Source organism: Aulonocara sp. 'chitande type north' Nkhata Bay, linkage group LG4, assembly GCF_057382095.1.
Source record: "Aulonocara sp. 'chitande type north' Nkhata Bay isolate Kocher_YH1m ecotype deep benthic linkage group LG4, A_spYH_male_GT1.1, whole genome shotgun sequence".
Classification (NCBI taxonomy): domain Eukaryota; kingdom Metazoa; phylum Chordata; class Actinopteri; order Cichliformes; family Cichlidae; genus Aulonocara; species Aulonocara sp. 'chitande type north' Nkhata Bay.
This window is the reverse complement of record NC_141347.1, coordinates 36,084,723-36,102,136: the sequence shown is the minus strand read 5'-3', so window position 1 is coordinate 36,102,136 and position 17,414 is coordinate 36,084,723. Positions and strand designations below refer to the sequence as shown.

The following is a 17,414-nucleotide window of genomic DNA, read 5'->3' as shown; positions in this document are numbered from 1 at the left end:
CGCTGACATAAGAAGAAGAAGACATAGAATAATCCTTTAATTGTCCCACAAGGGGAAATTTGGGTGTAACAGCAGCAAAAAAGACACATATACAAAGAAACAGTACACAAGACACAGAACAGAAACATACACAAGTTTTACATATTTACATTGAGGACAATGGTTACCAAAAACAGAGTATTGTACCATTATTAAATAAAATAAAATAAAATAAAATACAGGTAAGAGGCAAACCCAGGTTGTAGAGTGAATCAGTTGATAAAATACTGCAGTTACAGCGCTGATGTAAACATCTGTGTTTGTTGGGAGCAGTTCTGATTGTACAGTCTGACAGCTGCAGGGAGGAAGGACCTGCAGAAACGCTCCTTCATGCATCGAGGATGCAGCAGTCTGTCACTGAAGTAGCTCTGCAGCAACATCTACATGCATGGGGTGGGAGACTCTGTCCATCAGAGATGTTATTTTGGCCAGAGTCCTTCTGTCTCCCACCACCTGCACTGGGTCCAGGGTGCATCCCAGAACAGAGCTGGCGGATGCCACCACAGAGTCATAGAAGGTCTTTAAAATGCCCCAAAAGGCTCCAACAGTACAAACACGGCTCAGAGGTCCAGCTCAGGTGAGGCGGAGCAGACAGTCACCTGTGCCACGCCCCTAACAATGCAAACTTTAAACAGGTGAGTTATAAAAACATCGTCCCCTGTACAGGTGTTATTTTTTATTAGTCCTTTATTTACCCAGGTAAAAAAAATCATTTCCAACAGAGACCTGGCATCATCAAATACACACAGCACTATAACATTTACAACCAATACAATATCCCCATACCATGTGGAAAATATACAATAACAGATCAAATTAAGAGTACATTTAAAAACAATCACACTGAGTCAAAGAGCTGTTCTCTCGTTCCTTTGAGACAGACTTAAACTCTCCCAAGGTAACCAAGTCAGATCATTTCAGTTCCTTCTGCAGATTGTTCCAGGAAGCCGGGGCAGCGTGTTTAAAAGCCCTTTTCCCCAATTCTGTTCTGATTTTTGGGACAATCGATTATGAAGGGGAAATTCTCTACAGAGATCAGTTTGTGTCAGACACTTTTATTACTGCTGTAAAGCTTTAACATGGGGACTGACTCGCTCCTGGAGTCTCTGCTGGACATTAGAGGAACTGCAGCTGTTGGTGTTTCTTTGTTGTCAAAGAGTGTGTTCCCACTGTTGCAGCTGCAGGCCCTTCCGCCCGTGGTTTTCATCTCACAGAGAGAACCAGGAGAGGCTGAAATGTTTGCTCTATACTTTGGGAAGAACTGCAGCTGTTAGAAAAAGGCACAGATGAAAGTGGTTTTGAAATGATTCTGTTTATTAACCAGTTTTACACATCGGCGTTCACCAAACACCTTTACAGTTATCTCCAGGTGCAGCATCAAATCTGTCCGTACTGATGCTTAAAGGAGTGGAAGTGCTTTTATTTTGAAAAAACAAACACTGCTTTTCCTTTTTTTATTTAAATCCATGCTGCTTTCACATCATATGGAAAAATCCAGGAAATTTAAGTTAGAATTGTTCCATATTTACTCCATGAGCCCTTTTAGTAAAAATCCCTCAGAGCAAAACAAACGCTGGAATCTTCCACATATTCCGACGCACTTGAACGCAGCACAGTCATCAGTTGGATTTGGGCAGCCTGTAGACGTTGCCGGACATTATGAGCTGATGGTCCCTGACCTTCCTCTGCAGGAACGCCTCCAGCTCGTTCACGTCCATCTCCGTGACGACGGGTCCCGTAGCGACGAACATCCGCATCTGTATGCGTTCCAGTGTCATGGTGTCCAGGTTGGTGAGCATGGCCTGGACGTAGACCCAGAACAGCTGCAGAGACAGAGGCCCAGTGTGCTTACTGTGAGAGTTTAAGACCTAACTAGAACTAGCTGATACTTTTCAGGCTGAAGCGCTCGTTTGAGCTGCTTCCCCAGCAGAGCGGTGACGTTCCAGACAGCTGAAGACATACACCACGCGATTCACAAAGCACTGAACCCCTACGGCCCCTCCCACAAGAGGTGGGCTGTCCACAGCTGTGCCTCAATGGCTAAGATCCCGGCTCTCAGGCGCTCTCCCATGAAAGACCTCCTTAGGAGACCCAACCAGGGGTGAGTTACCCTCCTGGGATCATGCGGGTGCACCAAGTCGTTCACAACAATAAGCTCGTGATTTATGGAGCATGTGATCCTAAAACACCCACTGTCATTCATTATTAAGTGATTTTTATAACACGACTGAAAAGAAGCGGCACATCATCAGGTGCCAGGTTTCAAATACTTAAAGTAACTAAGTAAATAACCCTGAGACAGCAGGATGAATGAAGTGCGTACCTGCAGCTTCTCCTCCCTCTGCTCGGACTGTGTGGCGGTGTTGGAGTCCCTCTCCTCGTCGCTGTCGATCAGCATCACGCCTCTGTCCAGCTTCTCTTTCGACGAACCCTTCTCCACCACGTAGAAGTGGCCGCCCGCCTCCTCCCTCAGCACGCCCTGCTGCTGCCACAGAGCCAGCTTCCTGTGCACCAGCTCCTTCGGGGCGCCCAGCTTCGCACTCAGCTCCTCCAACGTCCAAGAACCTGAGAGGACGAGCAGGTACACGACGATCAAACTGCATCTCCCTCGACTCCACGCAGCGTAACGAGCGATGTCAGAGCCGATAGTTTACAACCATGACATCGCCATGTCAGGAAAACATCAGGGGTCATCGCAGAATTACATTTCACAGCATGAAAGCGCTCTGAAATGAAAGTCCTTACTTTTCTCTTGGAAGTACATGATGGTGGCAGCCTGGATGGGTGAGACCGTGAGGTTGGTGAGGACTCGGTCCTCCAGCTCCACGTCCAGAGTGACCGAGCCCAGGTGAGGCTTCCAGCTCAGCGTCCTCATGGCCTGAAACACAAACGGGACTCGACTCAGCAGGTAAAAGCGTAGCTGTGCATTTGGTTTCTACTGCAAACCAAACCAGAGACGCCACAGTGGGTCAACTCCACCTTCAGCTTCTCGTAGCGGTGGGTGTAGGCCTCCATGGCCTGGCAGACGACAGGAGGGAGCTCCAGCTTCTCCTCCTTCAGCGCGGGCCAGAACTCAGATGAGAGGATGATGGCCGACAGGGGCAGCGGCGGCTGCTCCTCCTCGCTCAGCTTTGACTCCTCCTCGCGGATGTTGCTGTTGATCCTGCGAGAATCCGCCATGTCCTGCATCCATCGGGTAATCACAACGTTCTCAGAAATTCATCCTTTCAGGGAATGTCCTAAAATATCTGGTTAACGATCCATATTCCAGATGTTTACCTTCAACATGACCTCGCAGTAATGCATGTGAGACTCGCCGAACCGCAGCTTCAGCAGCTCCACGTTACGAATCTCCCTGAAGACGCAGAAAACAGGACGGGCGTGAGCGTTTACTTTGCTATCAGTGACCCGACATGTTCAAAGTACCAACACTTTCTCTCAGCTTTAAGCTGGGCGCTGCTGCGGTCGTACCTGGCCGTGTTGTAGTTGAGCTGCTGCAGCAGCCTGTCGGCGAGCACGCCTCTGTACTCGTCTATGAAGATCTCCTTACTGCCGTAGATGCTGACCAGCAGGCTGATGATGTCGGACGAGCGGCGCTTCGAGCCCATTTTATCTGAGAACAAACACACGAGTAAGATCTTTCTCTTCAGCTGCGGTCTCCTTCTCTGCGCTCAGCGCGGTGCGTTCACTGACCGGGCATGGCGTCGGTCGGGTCTGGAGTCCAGTCCTCGGGGTCGTTGCCTTCTTCGTCGCTGTCCTGCATCTCCAGAGTCACCGGGTCTCCTCGGGACAGCTCGGAGGCGAGGTCGGTGCAGCCCTCTGCATCTCCGGTCAGACCGGCTACGATCTGCCTCACCGTGTCCTCCCGGGTCCTGAAACACAACACGGACGTTTGATCCTCTGCTAGGACGTCAAATGTTAAACTCATGTAGAACTTTACTCACAAAAAAGTGCACGATCAGAGCCAAAAGATCAGAGCAGGACTGAAAGCGAATCCCGCCGGCGCCTGCGTGGACTCACCTGAGGTACTTGCGGATCGGCTGGGAGACGACCTGCAGGATGACCATGGACGGGTCGAGCTCTCGGAGCGCTTTGATGGCCGAGATGTAAACAGTGAGGATGTCTGACGTGTGAACGCCTGCAGACAGATCAGTCAGTTTCACAGACGTTACCATAGAGACCAGCTTCCCTACACGATGATGAGGATGACCTGAGAAATCACACGTGTGCACGACGAGCTGAAAAACAGCTTCAAAATAAGCAAATCAACAAATGCTGTTTTTAAACAGCTGCATCAGCTCTATGGTCCGCCTCCACCTCCTCCTTCACCACCTCACTGAACCTCCTCTGGGCTCTTTTCCTCCTCCACCTTCATCTCATTGTTGTTTTCTTCTCTAATCCTGACTTTAAACATTGAATTAACTTAAAAAAATCTGCCACCGCGACTCATCAGGTCACAAAAATAAACCCCAACAGAAACCGACCCGGGTGCAGTAGGCGGCTTTCGAAGGCGGATTTGAGCGAGGTGAGGAGCTGCTGTCTCTGATTGGTTCTCTCCAGGCAGAACTTCAGATCCTCAATAGCAGCTTTGGATTCTGGGAAATCTGAAAGGAAGCACAAGAGCCAAGAAGAGTTTGAAATCTGGTTTACAGAGAGAGAGAATTATTATTGTTGTTTTTTGACTGTGGCTCTGTTACAAACAGAAACTGATTAAATGACGTTTTTCTGTGTTTTAAATGTTTATCTACTACTTTATTACTTTGTCGGGGAGCTCTTTCTACAAACTTCATGCCCTTCTTTATTGTTTTCGAATCCTTTCAGTGGGCCAGAGTGGATTCTTTCCTGGGGCGATTCTGTCCCACAGGCCTTATGTTTGACCACCCTGTTCTATAGCGGTGGCTAGCTGAAACGCTCCGTCGTCCTGACTCGAGCTGAGCTCTAGGCGATGACAGGAAACACTGCCGTAGAGGAAACGAGAGCTCCGCGGCAAAGAAAAGACTTAAAGAATCAGCAGGCGTCAGCGTCCAATCACAGCTCAGAGGTCAGAGTTCAGCCTGGCGTGCATCTGTAAACCTGCTGCAGACTCCCACCTCTGATGATGCTGAAGAGCTCCTCGATCCTCATGTTGACATAGATCCTGCAGAAGAACTGATGCATGTGGCACCTCCACTGCTTCAGCACCGAGCCGCCGCCCGGGACCACCTGGACGCCGAGACCGCCGGGGGCCGCTGGGAGTGAAGCGGCATCTCCGTCCGCCTCACTGGCAAACACTTTAGCCAGCCAGCCCAGCACCAGCTCCAACCACTGCTCCCTCACACACACACACACACACACACACACACACACACACACACACACAGTAAATGAGGAGCAGGCCGCAGTGAGTTTCAGCGTGGACAGATGCTGCAGATGTTTCACCTCCTGGAACTCCAGCAGGAAGGAGCGCTCGTACTCGCCCCGGCACAGCTGCTCCATCCGCATCTCGATGAGCTTGTGGAGGATGGTGGTGACGGCCTCGGAGCTCACCCACTCCAGCAGCTGCAGCTTCGACCTGGAAACAACCAATCAGACGTCAGCGTTTCAGACTGCATGAGAACAAACAGCTGATCTGAGCCACGCTTCAGCATCATAAATACAACTGTTAGAAATGATCGAAGATTTATATTTGCTATATATTATATTATTATTATTTTATTTTAGTCACAACTTTTTTTTTTTTTTTTACTCTGAAAATTCAAGGAAATAATGCCAACTTCCTGCCTCGTTACGTCAATTATTTCAAATTAAAAGCCTGACTCACAGGATGTGGCTGAGCTCCTGCAGGTGTTCCAGGGCCTGCTGACACCAGCACTGCTGCACGGGGACCCAGCAGCCCCGGCAGGCCCCGCCACCGGGAGCCTCGGTGGCGTCCTCACCGCTGCCCTCCCGGTTCATGTAGACAGAGAAGGTCCGGCTGTAAAACTCCAGCACTCGCTCCTGGAGGACGGGAGCCGGGGAGAAGAGGAGGAGGGCCCTGATGGTGGTGAAGGCTCGCTCCATGAGGGCTTTGGATCCTGGGCCACACAGACCTCCACGGCCCTCATCCTGCCACGCCCCCAGCTTCTCCAAACCAGCTGTAAGGAGGAGGAGAAGTTTGAATGCTGCGCACAGAGAAAACCCATCAACTCTCTGATGGTCCACTCACCCAGAAAAGGTTCGAGCCTGTCCAGCAGAGTCCTGAAGGCCGTAAGCAGAACCCAGACCCTGTCCTTCTCCTCCATCTCGTTCTCCGGCTGCTTCAGGGCAGACCAGAACTCGGGAACCACGCAGGCAGACAGACGCATCTGCAGCGTCTCCAGCAGCCAGCTGCCCAGCAGCCGGCCCAGACCCTGATCGTTCAGCAGGGCCAGCGAGTCTGAGAGGCTCTGCTCTGACACCGAGCTACCCGGAGACACCTGAACGCAACCAAAACACAGCGTTACACAAACACAGGATGCACACGTGCTGGTGCTGGCTGACAGGGTTTCTTCACAGCCAGTTTCAGTTTGGATTTCTTAGACTGACCGATGACCCTCGTACAGAGGAGCAAAACCACGAGACTGGAGGAGACGAGTTTGTGTCTCAGCTTGTGTTTTTGGTTCAATTCCACTAACCCTTGTGGTTGTTTTGCTTCTTTTTGACCTGATCTGCATCTTGCTCCGAGTCTCCGTGCGCTCCTTTTGAGTCTTTGCACTTGCTTTATTAACCTGTGTTCATTTTACATTTCTTACAGTTGAATTTGTGTAGCTTTGTGGTCTTTCTCTAACTGTGAAAGTTCGTTTTTTCACACACTTGTTTCACCTCTGTTTTGTAACTTGTAAGTTTGGCTGTTTATGGACGTCACGTCACAGTTTACTTTACATTTATGAGGATTGATAACCAATAATGAACTCAGTAGGAAGCAGACAGAGGAAACAACACAGATTAGGACCATTAAGAAGACATCGATACATACAAGCCGAATTTAACCGAAAACTTCTCCTGATTAATGTGACATCTGAAAACCTCTCAAATTGCTAACAAACCACATCTACGACCAACAAAACGTTAAATCGAGAGATTTTTTAATGGAGTTCGGTTGCTCGTTATGCTACAGTCACATAGCTGCAGGTGTCCAGAGTGGGAAGCCACTCACCAGCGCCGCAGTGACGGTTTCCCAGGATTCAGCGACCCCGGGATTCGGTCCGGATCCAGACATCTCCACTGAGTCCGGTTCCATCGCACTTTCCTCCATTTTCTCACACTTTTCCTCACAAACCGCGAAGCAGCTTCTCGGTGTCCCACATTTAAACTGTGGAGGTTCTATCCGGTTATAACGTCGCTCCAGAACATCTACAAACACGCTCCATGTTTCCGGTGGGTATTACTCATGTCTAAGAATAATATTGCTTGAAATCAGCCCCAGTTTCTGTTATTACTCTGAACTAAATGTTCTTCAGTATCGCGGGTTTACTTCTTCTTCGTGATCACGATCTTCTTCTTCTTTTCGTGATTTTGACGCCAAGGAGTCATATGCTGCCCTCTACTGTCAGACAGTGCGCATTGTAAATCCTCGCAGATTTTATTTTGAAGTTCACAGGAAGTGTCTCTGTGGGCTGGTGTTTGTCATAACAATGGCGAACTTGTCATGAGGAACAAAATTGCCGCTATAACGTTTTAAAATGGCTCTGTACTCGGTTGTTCATATCCAGAAATGATCAAAGAATTTAGAGAAAAACAAAATCAACTTTTTTTTATGGAGAAAGAAAAAAATGTGAATACTTTAACATTTTTCCTCACAGTGTCATAAGTCACTGGACATTGTGGACATCCACGGTCACTTCATGCATAATGCACATTCTATGTGTGTGGACGTTTGCAGGAATATGTGTATGTATATGTATATTTAGATGCTGTACATTTAGATGCACACTCATATTGCATGTGAGTGTGCGTGTACACGTCTATTCTTATAGATAACTATTACTTACATGGAAAAATTATGTTATAACTATGTAGTTTATAGTTTATGTCTTGCATATTTCTACAGCTATATCCACAGTCACATACTGTCTATGCTACCGTTGTATATAGTTTAATATCTTACTTATTTTATATTTGTTTGTATTTTATTTGTATTTTTTGTATTATCCTTCTGCTTTCTGTCCCTGAGCTGACGTAATGCAAAAATTTCCACACAGTGGGATCAATAAAGTCTCATCTCATCTCATCTCATCTCATCTCATCTCATCTCATCTCATCTCATAACACGCTGACATAAGAAGAAGAAGACATAGAATAATCCTTTAATTGTCCCACAAGGGGAAATTTGGGTGTAACAGCAGCAAAAAAGACACATATACAAAGAAACAGTACACAAGACACAGAACAGAAACATACACAAGTTTTACATATTTACATTGAGGACAATGGTTACCAAAAACAGAGTATTGTACCATTATTAAATAAAATAAAATAAAATAAAATAAAATACAGGTAAGAGGCAAACCCAGGTTGTAGAGTGAGTCAGTTGATAAAATACTGCAGTTACAGCGCTGATGTAAACATCTGTGTTTGTTGGGAGCAGTTCTGATTGTACAGTCTGACAGCTGCAGGGAGGAAGGACCTGCAGAAACGCTCCTTCATGCATCGAGGATGCAGCAGTCTGTCACTGAAGTAGCTCTGCAGCAACATCTACATGCATGGGGTGGGAGACTCTGTCCATCAGAGATGTTATTTTGGCCAGAGTCCTTCTGTCTCCCACCACCTGCACTGGGTCCAGGGTGCATCCCAGAACAGAGCTGGCGGATGCCACCACAGAGTCATAGAAGGTCTTTAAAAGCGCTCCCTGTACTCCAAATGACCTCAGCCGCCTCAGCAGGTAGAGTCTGCTCTGACCCTTCCTGTACAGAGCATCAGTGTTGTGGCTCCAGTCTAGCTTATTATTCAGGTGAATACCCAGGTGCCTATACACCTATACATGCGGGGCGATCATCGCTCAAGAGCTGGGAGTTTGCCTTGTAATCGGAAGGTTGCCGGTTCGAGCCCCGGCTTGGACAGTCTTGGTCATTGTATCCTTGGGCAAGACACTTCACCCGTTGCCTGGTGGCGCCAGTGTCCGGCAGCCTCGCCTCTGTCAGTGCGCCCCAGGGTGGCTGTGGCTACAATGTAGCTGCCATCACCAGTGTGTGAATGGGTGTGTGACTGAATGTGTAAAGTCCTTAGGGACTAGTAAAGCGCTATACAAATACAGGCCATTTACCATATACGAGTCCACTATCTCAATGTCCACTCCCTGGATGTTCACCAGTGTCAGTGTGGTGTGTCCACCAACTCCTTGGTTTTCCCGGCGTTGATCAGCAGGTGGCACGAGTCACCTGCTGATCTGGACTCTAGACTTTGTGGCACGAGTCCACAAAGTCCAGAGTCCACTGTCTGTACTCAGAGTCTATGGCAGAGTCGTCAGAGAACTTCTGTGGGTGGCAGCGTGGGGAGTTGATGGAGAAGTCTGCGGTGAAGAGGAACGGTGCCAGCACTGTTCCCCATGGGGCCCCCGGACTGCAGACCAGCGTATCAGAGACACAGCCCTGTGTCCTCACATACTGTGGGCGTCCTGTGAGGTAGTCCAGTATCCACTGGGACATGTGGTGGTCCACTCCTGATAGCTCCAGCTTGTCCCTCAGAAGTCGTGGCTGGATGGTGTTGAAAGCACTGGAGAAATCAAAGAACATGATCCTCACATTGCTTCCAGGCTTCTTCAGGTGAGCCAGAGCTCGGTGCAGGAGGTAGATGATGGCGTCCTTCACCCCGATGCCAGGCTGGTAAGCAAACTGCAGCGGATCCAATGAAGACCTCACCAGGGGGCGCAGATGGTTTAGAACCCACCTTTCCCTTAAATCGCCTATCATCATCTTGAATTCCTTCATAAACATATGGTAATGATATGTTTTGACATTCTCCAATGCAAATGTGCTGTTTATAAGATTGGGGAAACCTGCAGTCAGCGGAGACTGAAGAAGTCACCTGGATGAGTGACGAAACGTTTCTGCCACAAAACGCTACGTCCAGATGAGCAGAATCAACTTTTGGAGATTTACTTTCCTGGATGATTGAGATGCATCAAGACATGTTTTGACATTATACATTAAATCTTGAGAGTTGTCTGCCCTCTGCTGGTCATTTGGGGAACTGCATACATCAGTTTACATTAAGTACAGCTGATCATAGATTTCGTAATGATATTACTAAAAAATAATTTAATCATTTAGTCATACATTTTTTCCCATTAAGTAGACATTACTGCAATATTTTAGTATTTTCAAAAGTTACTTGAATTTCTCAACATTTGAAGTCACAAGTCCTTCAAGAATTTTAGGATTAACAAAACTAATAAGATTAAATTAATTGCAGTTGCGTTCTGTGACCACTAGAGAGCAATATTTACAGTCTGTGGATTAAAATAAATACGGATTATTTGCGTTTATATATGTACATTTTCAGTTTTTCTGAATTTGTTTTAAAAGGTAAAACAAAAAATTTTAAATGTAATTTTATGAGTGAGTTTTGAATCTGTTTTAAATAAAAATATTTTATTTCATAAACATATTTTGAACACACCGACTCTCTCACTGTGGTTTCCTCTTTGTTCGATATCACATGAAGTTTGTTGCTTTTTTCACTACGATCCAAAGGTTTCACAGCCTCAGTGTAGTTTTTCATTGTATGGTGTTTTCTGTGATAAATGTCTGAGAATCTGTCAACAAATATCTTGTACGTTTTATTGTATTTAGCACGGTCTGTTTTGCGATGCTTTTATTCTGAAAGGTCTGTGTATACGCAACCTCCGGTTAGCCACAGCTAGCTGTTGCCGGCTCGCACAGCATCATGATGACGGCGGCCGAGTGCGAGTGAGTTTGTTGGATGAGTGTGTGAAGTGTGACTACTAAGCTTCTCTAATGTCGTGTCCGCGTGTGTGTGACCCGCGGCTAACCCGCTCGGTGCCGCCGCGCAGTAAAATCTGACCGCAGGTCTGCTGCTGTGTCGAGCTAAAATGCTAACGCTAATTTTAGCCGGTTATGAAATGTCGCAGAGATTCAGCCGCACACACTAACTGCGCTGTTTTCTTGTCCGCAGCGTCCAGTCTGAGATCGAGGTGCTGCAGTCCATCTACCTGGACGAGCTGCAGGTGGACACGAGAGAGGACAGGTGAGCTAACAGCAGCTGGGTTAGCTTTAGTGCTGGTTGGTGTTGGACAGGTGAGACTTGTACAGGTGTTAAATGTCATCATTTGGAGGAAGTTAGTGCTCTTGGCTCTCTGAAGGTCCCAGCTCAGCCTGAGGTGTGGACTCTGGATCACTGCAGCTCCTTGTTTGGAGATTTGCTGCTCTGGGATAATCCAAAACCGAGTTTGGTCCAAGCTTTAGCTGTGGGTCAGATGGTCTCACACTCTAGAACACTTTGATGTACAGAAGAGTTTATGGTCCACTCAGTAACTGCAAGGTGTTCAAATCATCATCATCATCATCATCATCTTCACCCACCACGTGCTGACAGCTGGCCTGAGGTGTTTGTGGTGCACTTTGTTCTAGTCAGTCCAGACGACGTTGCTCCTGAAGTCTTGTTTCTTCCCACGCAGCTTTGCCATGTTGCTATGGCTTAGTTTCCTCCACTCCTGGAAGAGTGGATGATGTTTTGAATGTTTTCCATTTGTGAATAATCTCTAATTGCAGAATTAGAGAATTCCTTTTGAATCATTAGCCTTCATTCATTTTACTTTCGATGATCAGAGGAGACACGAAGGAGTTCCAGATGTGGCCAGCGGTTTACCACATCTGGAGTTGTGGCATTGATGATCATATTTGACACAGACTGCTACGTACCAAAGCTCCAAGAGAATCACAAGTCTGAGTAAAACGCAGTTTAAAACAAATTCAGATTTTGCCTCAAATTAGTTTAAAAAGTTTTTTTTCCATAAAAGTTGGGGAAAAAATCATCTTTAAATTTAAAAAGTTTGACTTCAGGACTCTGAGAGTGTCTCTTTTAATGCTTCTGACTGTGTTTGGAGGAAGTGATGTCAGCTCGACAGAGTTTGGTGGGAGGTTCTGTGATCGGTGATGCAGTTTTGTTTTTGTTTCAGGGGCTGGGAGGTGAGCCTGGACCTGTACCCGTCCACAGCCGAGGACTCCGTCTCACAGTTCGTCCGGCTCACGCTGACTTTGAGCCTCGATCAGCAGGTTCGCCTTTCACCGGCTCAGCTCGCAGAAACGTTTGTTAACTCCGAGACAGAAACGCACAGAAGACCGTTAGTGGACGGTTTATTAACAGTCATGTGCTGTGAGGGATAAAAAAGCTCATTTTTACATTTTTGGTGTTAACAAATCTCACGGTCACGGTTCATGGTCACATCACACTCTGCACTGATTGAACAGCTGACATCTTTCTGCAGTTTTCACTGAACTGAAATGAGTGTTTTCTTCTTCTGTGTTTAGTATCCCTCATCGTCTCCGGGGATCTCCATCCGGAACCCCCGCGGGCTTTCTGATGACAAACTCAGCAGGTGAGGAAGTGACTCATCTCCCAGCGTCAGTCCCTTCTGCTCACAAACTCTCAGCACTGAGTGTAAAACCCTCTGATTCTTCTCTCTTAGTGTCCAAAAGTGTCTTCAGCTCGAGGCTCAGTCCTGTCTGGGTTCGCCCATGTTGTATCAGCTCATTGAGGTTGTTATACGTGCTGTTTGTTTCTCATTAGGATAAAATGTGTCATTTCGCTGGGTTTATCTTAAAGTCTTGCTCTGATCTTTCTCCTGCAGAAAGCTAAAGAAATCCTGACTGAAAGCAATATTCCTCATGGGAACTGTGTCATTTGTCTCTACGGCTTTAAGGTGAGTCGCTTCCCTCCATCAGAGTTTGGAGTTCCCTCTTTGAATGTGGCCACATTCCTGTGTTGAATGCTTCCCACGGGGCTGTTTGTACACTTGTGGTCTTAGTCACAGCTCTTTGTTGTCTAAGTCTTACCTCAGCTTGCGTTTAGAGGTCATTTCAGCTCTGACCGTGTTGCTCGTGTCTCCATGCCTGCTCTTGTTCCTCTGATTGCCGTCTCCGTACGGCTGCAGCGAGAGTTTGGTTTGGACTCTGTCGGGCTTGTTCTCGGCGGGTGTTGGATCCAGCAGCGCTGCCCTGTGTCACCTGTTCTGTGACGTTTATGGACAAACGCTTTGGTGGCCTCAGCATAGCGTCTGTGCTTTGTGCAGATGACGTGGTTCTGTGGCTTCATCAAACAAGAACCTCCACCTGTCAGAGAGAATCAGCACCTCCATGTCTGACACTATGATTCTCAGGGAAAAGGGTGGAGGACCCACTCACAGGAAATGGGTACCTGCTGCCTGTGGTGCGTGCGTGGGTGGGTGGGTGGAACTGGGCCATTAAAATTACAAGTAAATTATTTACCAGGAACATCTGTGCTGTGGGGGTTTATTTTTTTATGGCAGCTGATTAAACAGGATTACAAAACACTCAGATAACTGAGCGTGCAGACTAGCGTCCTGGTGTTTGTGCTGAACGTGGTCAAACATGGTGGTCGAGCGGTTATACTTCAACACGGTGTCACGCTTCTCCTCGTGTCTACATCAGAGCGCTGCAGGGCGGGGCTTAAAGCACGGCGACCATCTGCTTACTCTCCACCTCGCTTGTTTGCAGCTTGGTGTCACAGAGAGAGCCATCAGCATCATCATCATCATCATCTAGTTAGCTGGCATGAATAAACGTGAGCAACTTGTTTAACAGGTCAGCATCTCTGGTGCTCGCCTCTGTGAAAGTGACACAATTAGGACAAAGACTTTTGTTTTTGTCTTGAATTTGTTGTGTTGGATATTCAATCCTGACCCAGAAAGAGACGCCTGAACATTTTTTGTGACCATTTGTTCTGTAGGTGGTGCCTGACATAGTATCTACTCAGATCAGCTCGACTCGACTCATTTTTAGGGTTTTCCATTAGTACCTGTTCTCAGGTACTTTTTTAGTACCTAGTGTACCTACTTCCGAACGATCTGAGAAAATCTGAAAATGTGACATCAGCAGGTTGCATGCTGCCGATTGGCCAGTCAGGAGCATCGCTCGATGAGTCAGGAGGGCGACTCTTTCACAAAAATCAAACCCAGCAGTGAGAGAAAAGGTTCCACACGCAGTCCAGATGCTTATCACCGCCCCAACGCCCTCCATTGTTGTTGTTTGTGTCAAATACAAATGAAGTCACGGGACTTTTGGCCATGTTGCTATAACAACCCCAAGCACATTAGGTGGTACTCAGTCGTACTGGAAAACGACAGAGATGGAGTAGAGTCTAGTGGAACGAGTCATGAGTAAAGTCATTCATGCTTTGGTTGTCAGGAGGGAGAGACGTTCACCAAGACGAGCTGCTACCACTACTTCCACTCACACTGCCTCGGCCGCTACGTGAGCCACTCTGAGAGGGAGCTCCAGCAGAGGGAGAAGGAGCTGGAGGAGGACAAGACCAGAGACAGAGCGGACCACCAGGTCAGACGTCAGCAGCTGCACGGATGATTAATCACTTTGAGACTTTCTGACTCTGCCTTTGATTCTTCTGACAGGAGCTCACCGTGGTGTGCCCGGTGTGCAGAGAGCCGCTGACGTACGATGTTACTCAGCTTCTGTCGTCTCCCGCACCTCAGCTGCCCGAGGTAAAGCTCGTTCTTAATTCACCTGTTAACGGATGTTTGTCTGATGTCGCCAGTAAACGTTACCGGGCTTCGTGTTTCTCCTGTCAGCTCGACGAGGCAGCGATCGGTTCAGACTTCCAGCAGAAGTGGCGTGAACTCCAGAAGCTCTTGGAAAGTCAGAGGTCTAGAGGAGGGATCATTGACCCCGAAGTGGAGTCCAACCGCTTTCTCATCCACATCAACGAGGTAAGAATGTGTGTGAGGCACTCGGTCCCTGTCTGCAGTGGTTTGCGGGGACGTTTACGAGTGTAAACGGGGGTAATGGCGAAGGATGCGTTGTGACCCTGACCGCACATGCCTGAGTTCAGAGAAGATCAGAGTAATCCTTGTGAACAAAACACTCAGTTTCACACAGTTTTTTTTTCTACTCTTGGCTCTGTGTGATGTCATCCAGAGGGGATTTACTTTATATGGTCATGTCAGGCAGAGAGAGAGAAAGGAGCAGCCAATCAGAAGAGTTGCTTTAGAGAAAGAGGAACAAACACCACTTGGTAACCGGAAACAAGCAGAACACGTTGACTTTAATGTGTTAAACGATGTTTTGAATGTATTCAATGTATAATTTTTTTTTGACATTCGTAGGCTCCACCTGCTGCTGAAAATGGAAATCTGGATGCCGATGAGCCTCCAGGCCCTCCAATCTCCTCAGCCTCTAACGTTCCTGCTGAAACTGGTGACAAAGCAGACCAGTCTGTTCCCGGGCTTTCCCACTGTAAAGGTGTTCTGGGACAGAGGCATCAGCACCAGGTGAGGGGGCAGAGAAGAGGAGGAAGGTCCAGACCCCATCACGAGAGAGTCGCCCCCATCGCAGAGGACCTGGACAAACTCTCTCTGTCTTCAGACTGTACTGAGAAGCCAGCTAAAGCTCAGGGTAATCGTGGCCAACAGGTGCAAGGAAACCCAGAACTATGTCCCTCAAAGACGGACGGGGGTGTCAAGGCAATGGAACAAGAGGCGCAGGTGCCCACATGTCAGTCGGGTTTGGAAACAGAGTTCCCAAAAGATGCTGCAGACTCTGCAGGCAGTCGAGGCCATCGTGGACGGAGAAGAGGCCACTACAGACCTGCCCCACACTCCGGGGCTGCTGGACCTGCACGGCACCACTGGGACGATCGTGGCTCCAGGAGCAGAGGAGGAGCCAATAACCTGTGCGGCAGAGGAGGCGGTCCCCGTCGTGGTCACGGCAGGGGCTTCCAGCAGAAGGTGGTGGAGAGGGGAAGAGAGGAGGTGCTATGACAAAGGGCGACAGGAGGGCCAATGAACAAACTTACATGTGCCTCCATTGTCAGTGTGCATAGATCAAAGTCCTGCAGCAGAAAAGACGTTCACTGTAGTGTCCCATCCTCCTGTCCATCGCCATCACCCTGCGCTTTGGTACGCACTTTCACGCACGCTATCGGGTCCAGATGGTTGTTGCTTTATGTTGTGGCACTATATAAATTAAAAGAAGTACAAATCCAAATTTCTCTGGATGGCAGCTTTGGTGTTTTTCTCTTAGTACAGTAAATAACTTGTATGTGGACCCTCTGTGATATACTGATATTGCATTAAAGTGCTGCAACCAGGTACCGGAGAGAAAACTGACGGTAGAGAGGCTGAGTGTCTGTGTTAGTATGCCTGCTGCACCAAACAGGAAGTCTGCCTTTGATAACCATTAACTGGATGTCTGTTGTCAGACCTAAAGTTCTGAAAAGCCTCAGTGAGAGCTGATGGGTTCCTGGATTGAGATATGATTTCAGACTTTCAGACCTGATAGGAAACACCTCTCGATCGAACATCTTTCTCAGATTGTCGCATTAGACTGACACATACAGCAGTGTGTCATCTGCATCAAAGCAAACAAATGTAGAATGACTGGCTTAAAAAGCGTAGTGGCAGGTAGACAAGCACGTGTCAAATCCAGAGGGTAACAGTGGGCAAACGAAGAGTTTTAAGAAGCATAAGAAGATAGTTTGACTTTGCCTTTAAAATATGCAGCAAAACTTTGATCCACCTTAAACTACCAACAGTGCAGCAATACTGGAAAACTCAAACTCTTTCTGAAACTCTGGCACACGACTGTTACACTTTAGGTGAACTCCAGCTTGACATCTTGCTGTGATGTGTTTGTCTCCATGGCCTGGCAGTTGAGGGGATGATTTTCACTCAGCTTTTTTTACTCTGCTCAGCAAACAGGGAACAAACGTAAGAATAAAAAGATCTGTGAACAGATCTGCAGTCACTGAGCAGGACTTATCAACATAAACTTCACTGTTAATGTCAGTTTGATAAACATATGGTACTATAATTTAAAACTGCATGCACAACACGATCACTAGGTACCATTTCATTTATTACATTTAAAGTATTTATTTACCTCAAATCAAAAACTGATGTGAAGTGTAAAAAAACCCCCAAAGAAAACCCAATAATAGTAATAAGCTACTCTTCCATTGTACTGACAGACTTTGACCTGGGGGAGTTATGAACCATCTTTTTTAGTGTATTCCTGAGCTTTTGCTTAAATCAAGTCTCAACAAGTGAATATTCATTAGAAAATTATAATTATATATATATATATATATATATATATATATATATATATATATATATATATATATATATATATATATATATATATATATATATATACCTACCGTTAAGC

At 47.1% G+C, this 17,414-nt stretch overlaps 2 protein-coding genes across 2 annotated transcripts; one reads left to right on the top strand and one right to left on the bottom strand.

Moving 5' to 3' along the window:
- Window positions 1–43: 43 nt before the first annotated feature.
- LOC147333201 (anaphase-promoting complex subunit 2-like) lies at window positions 44–7,551 on the bottom strand. The gene is made up of 14 exons (XM_086290207.1): window positions 7,193–7,551; window positions 6,224–6,473; window positions 5,840–6,152; window positions 5,458–5,590; window positions 5,130–5,343; window positions 4,524–4,643; window positions 4,060–4,177; window positions 3,733–3,911; window positions 3,511–3,652; window positions 3,319–3,394; window positions 3,019–3,222; window positions 2,785–2,917; window positions 2,363–2,604; window positions 44–1,862 (listed from the first exon to the last, which is right to left on the bottom strand). Exons 1-14 carry the CDS (start codon window positions 7,289–7,291, stop codon window positions 1,659–1,661), a joined length of 2,427 nt encoding a protein of 808 aa, XP_086146333.1. The 5' UTR covers window positions 7,292–7,551; the 3' UTR covers window positions 44–1,658.
- Window positions 7,552–10,832: 3,281 nt separating this feature from the next.
- rnf25 (ring finger protein 25) lies at window positions 10,833–16,326 on the top strand. Its single transcript, XM_086290206.1, has 10 exons — window positions 10,833–10,943; window positions 11,170–11,241; window positions 12,173–12,269; window positions 12,525–12,592; window positions 12,683–12,752; window positions 12,845–12,916; window positions 14,421–14,567; window positions 14,642–14,731; window positions 14,819–14,956; window positions 15,353–16,326. The coding sequence occupies exons 1-10, from the start codon at window positions 10,921–10,923 to the stop codon at window positions 16,004–16,006; spliced, it is 1,431 nt and encodes a 476-aa protein (XP_086146332.1). The 5' UTR covers window positions 10,833–10,920; the 3' UTR covers window positions 16,007–16,326.
- The last annotated feature ends 1,088 nt before the right edge of the window (window positions 16,327–17,414 follow it).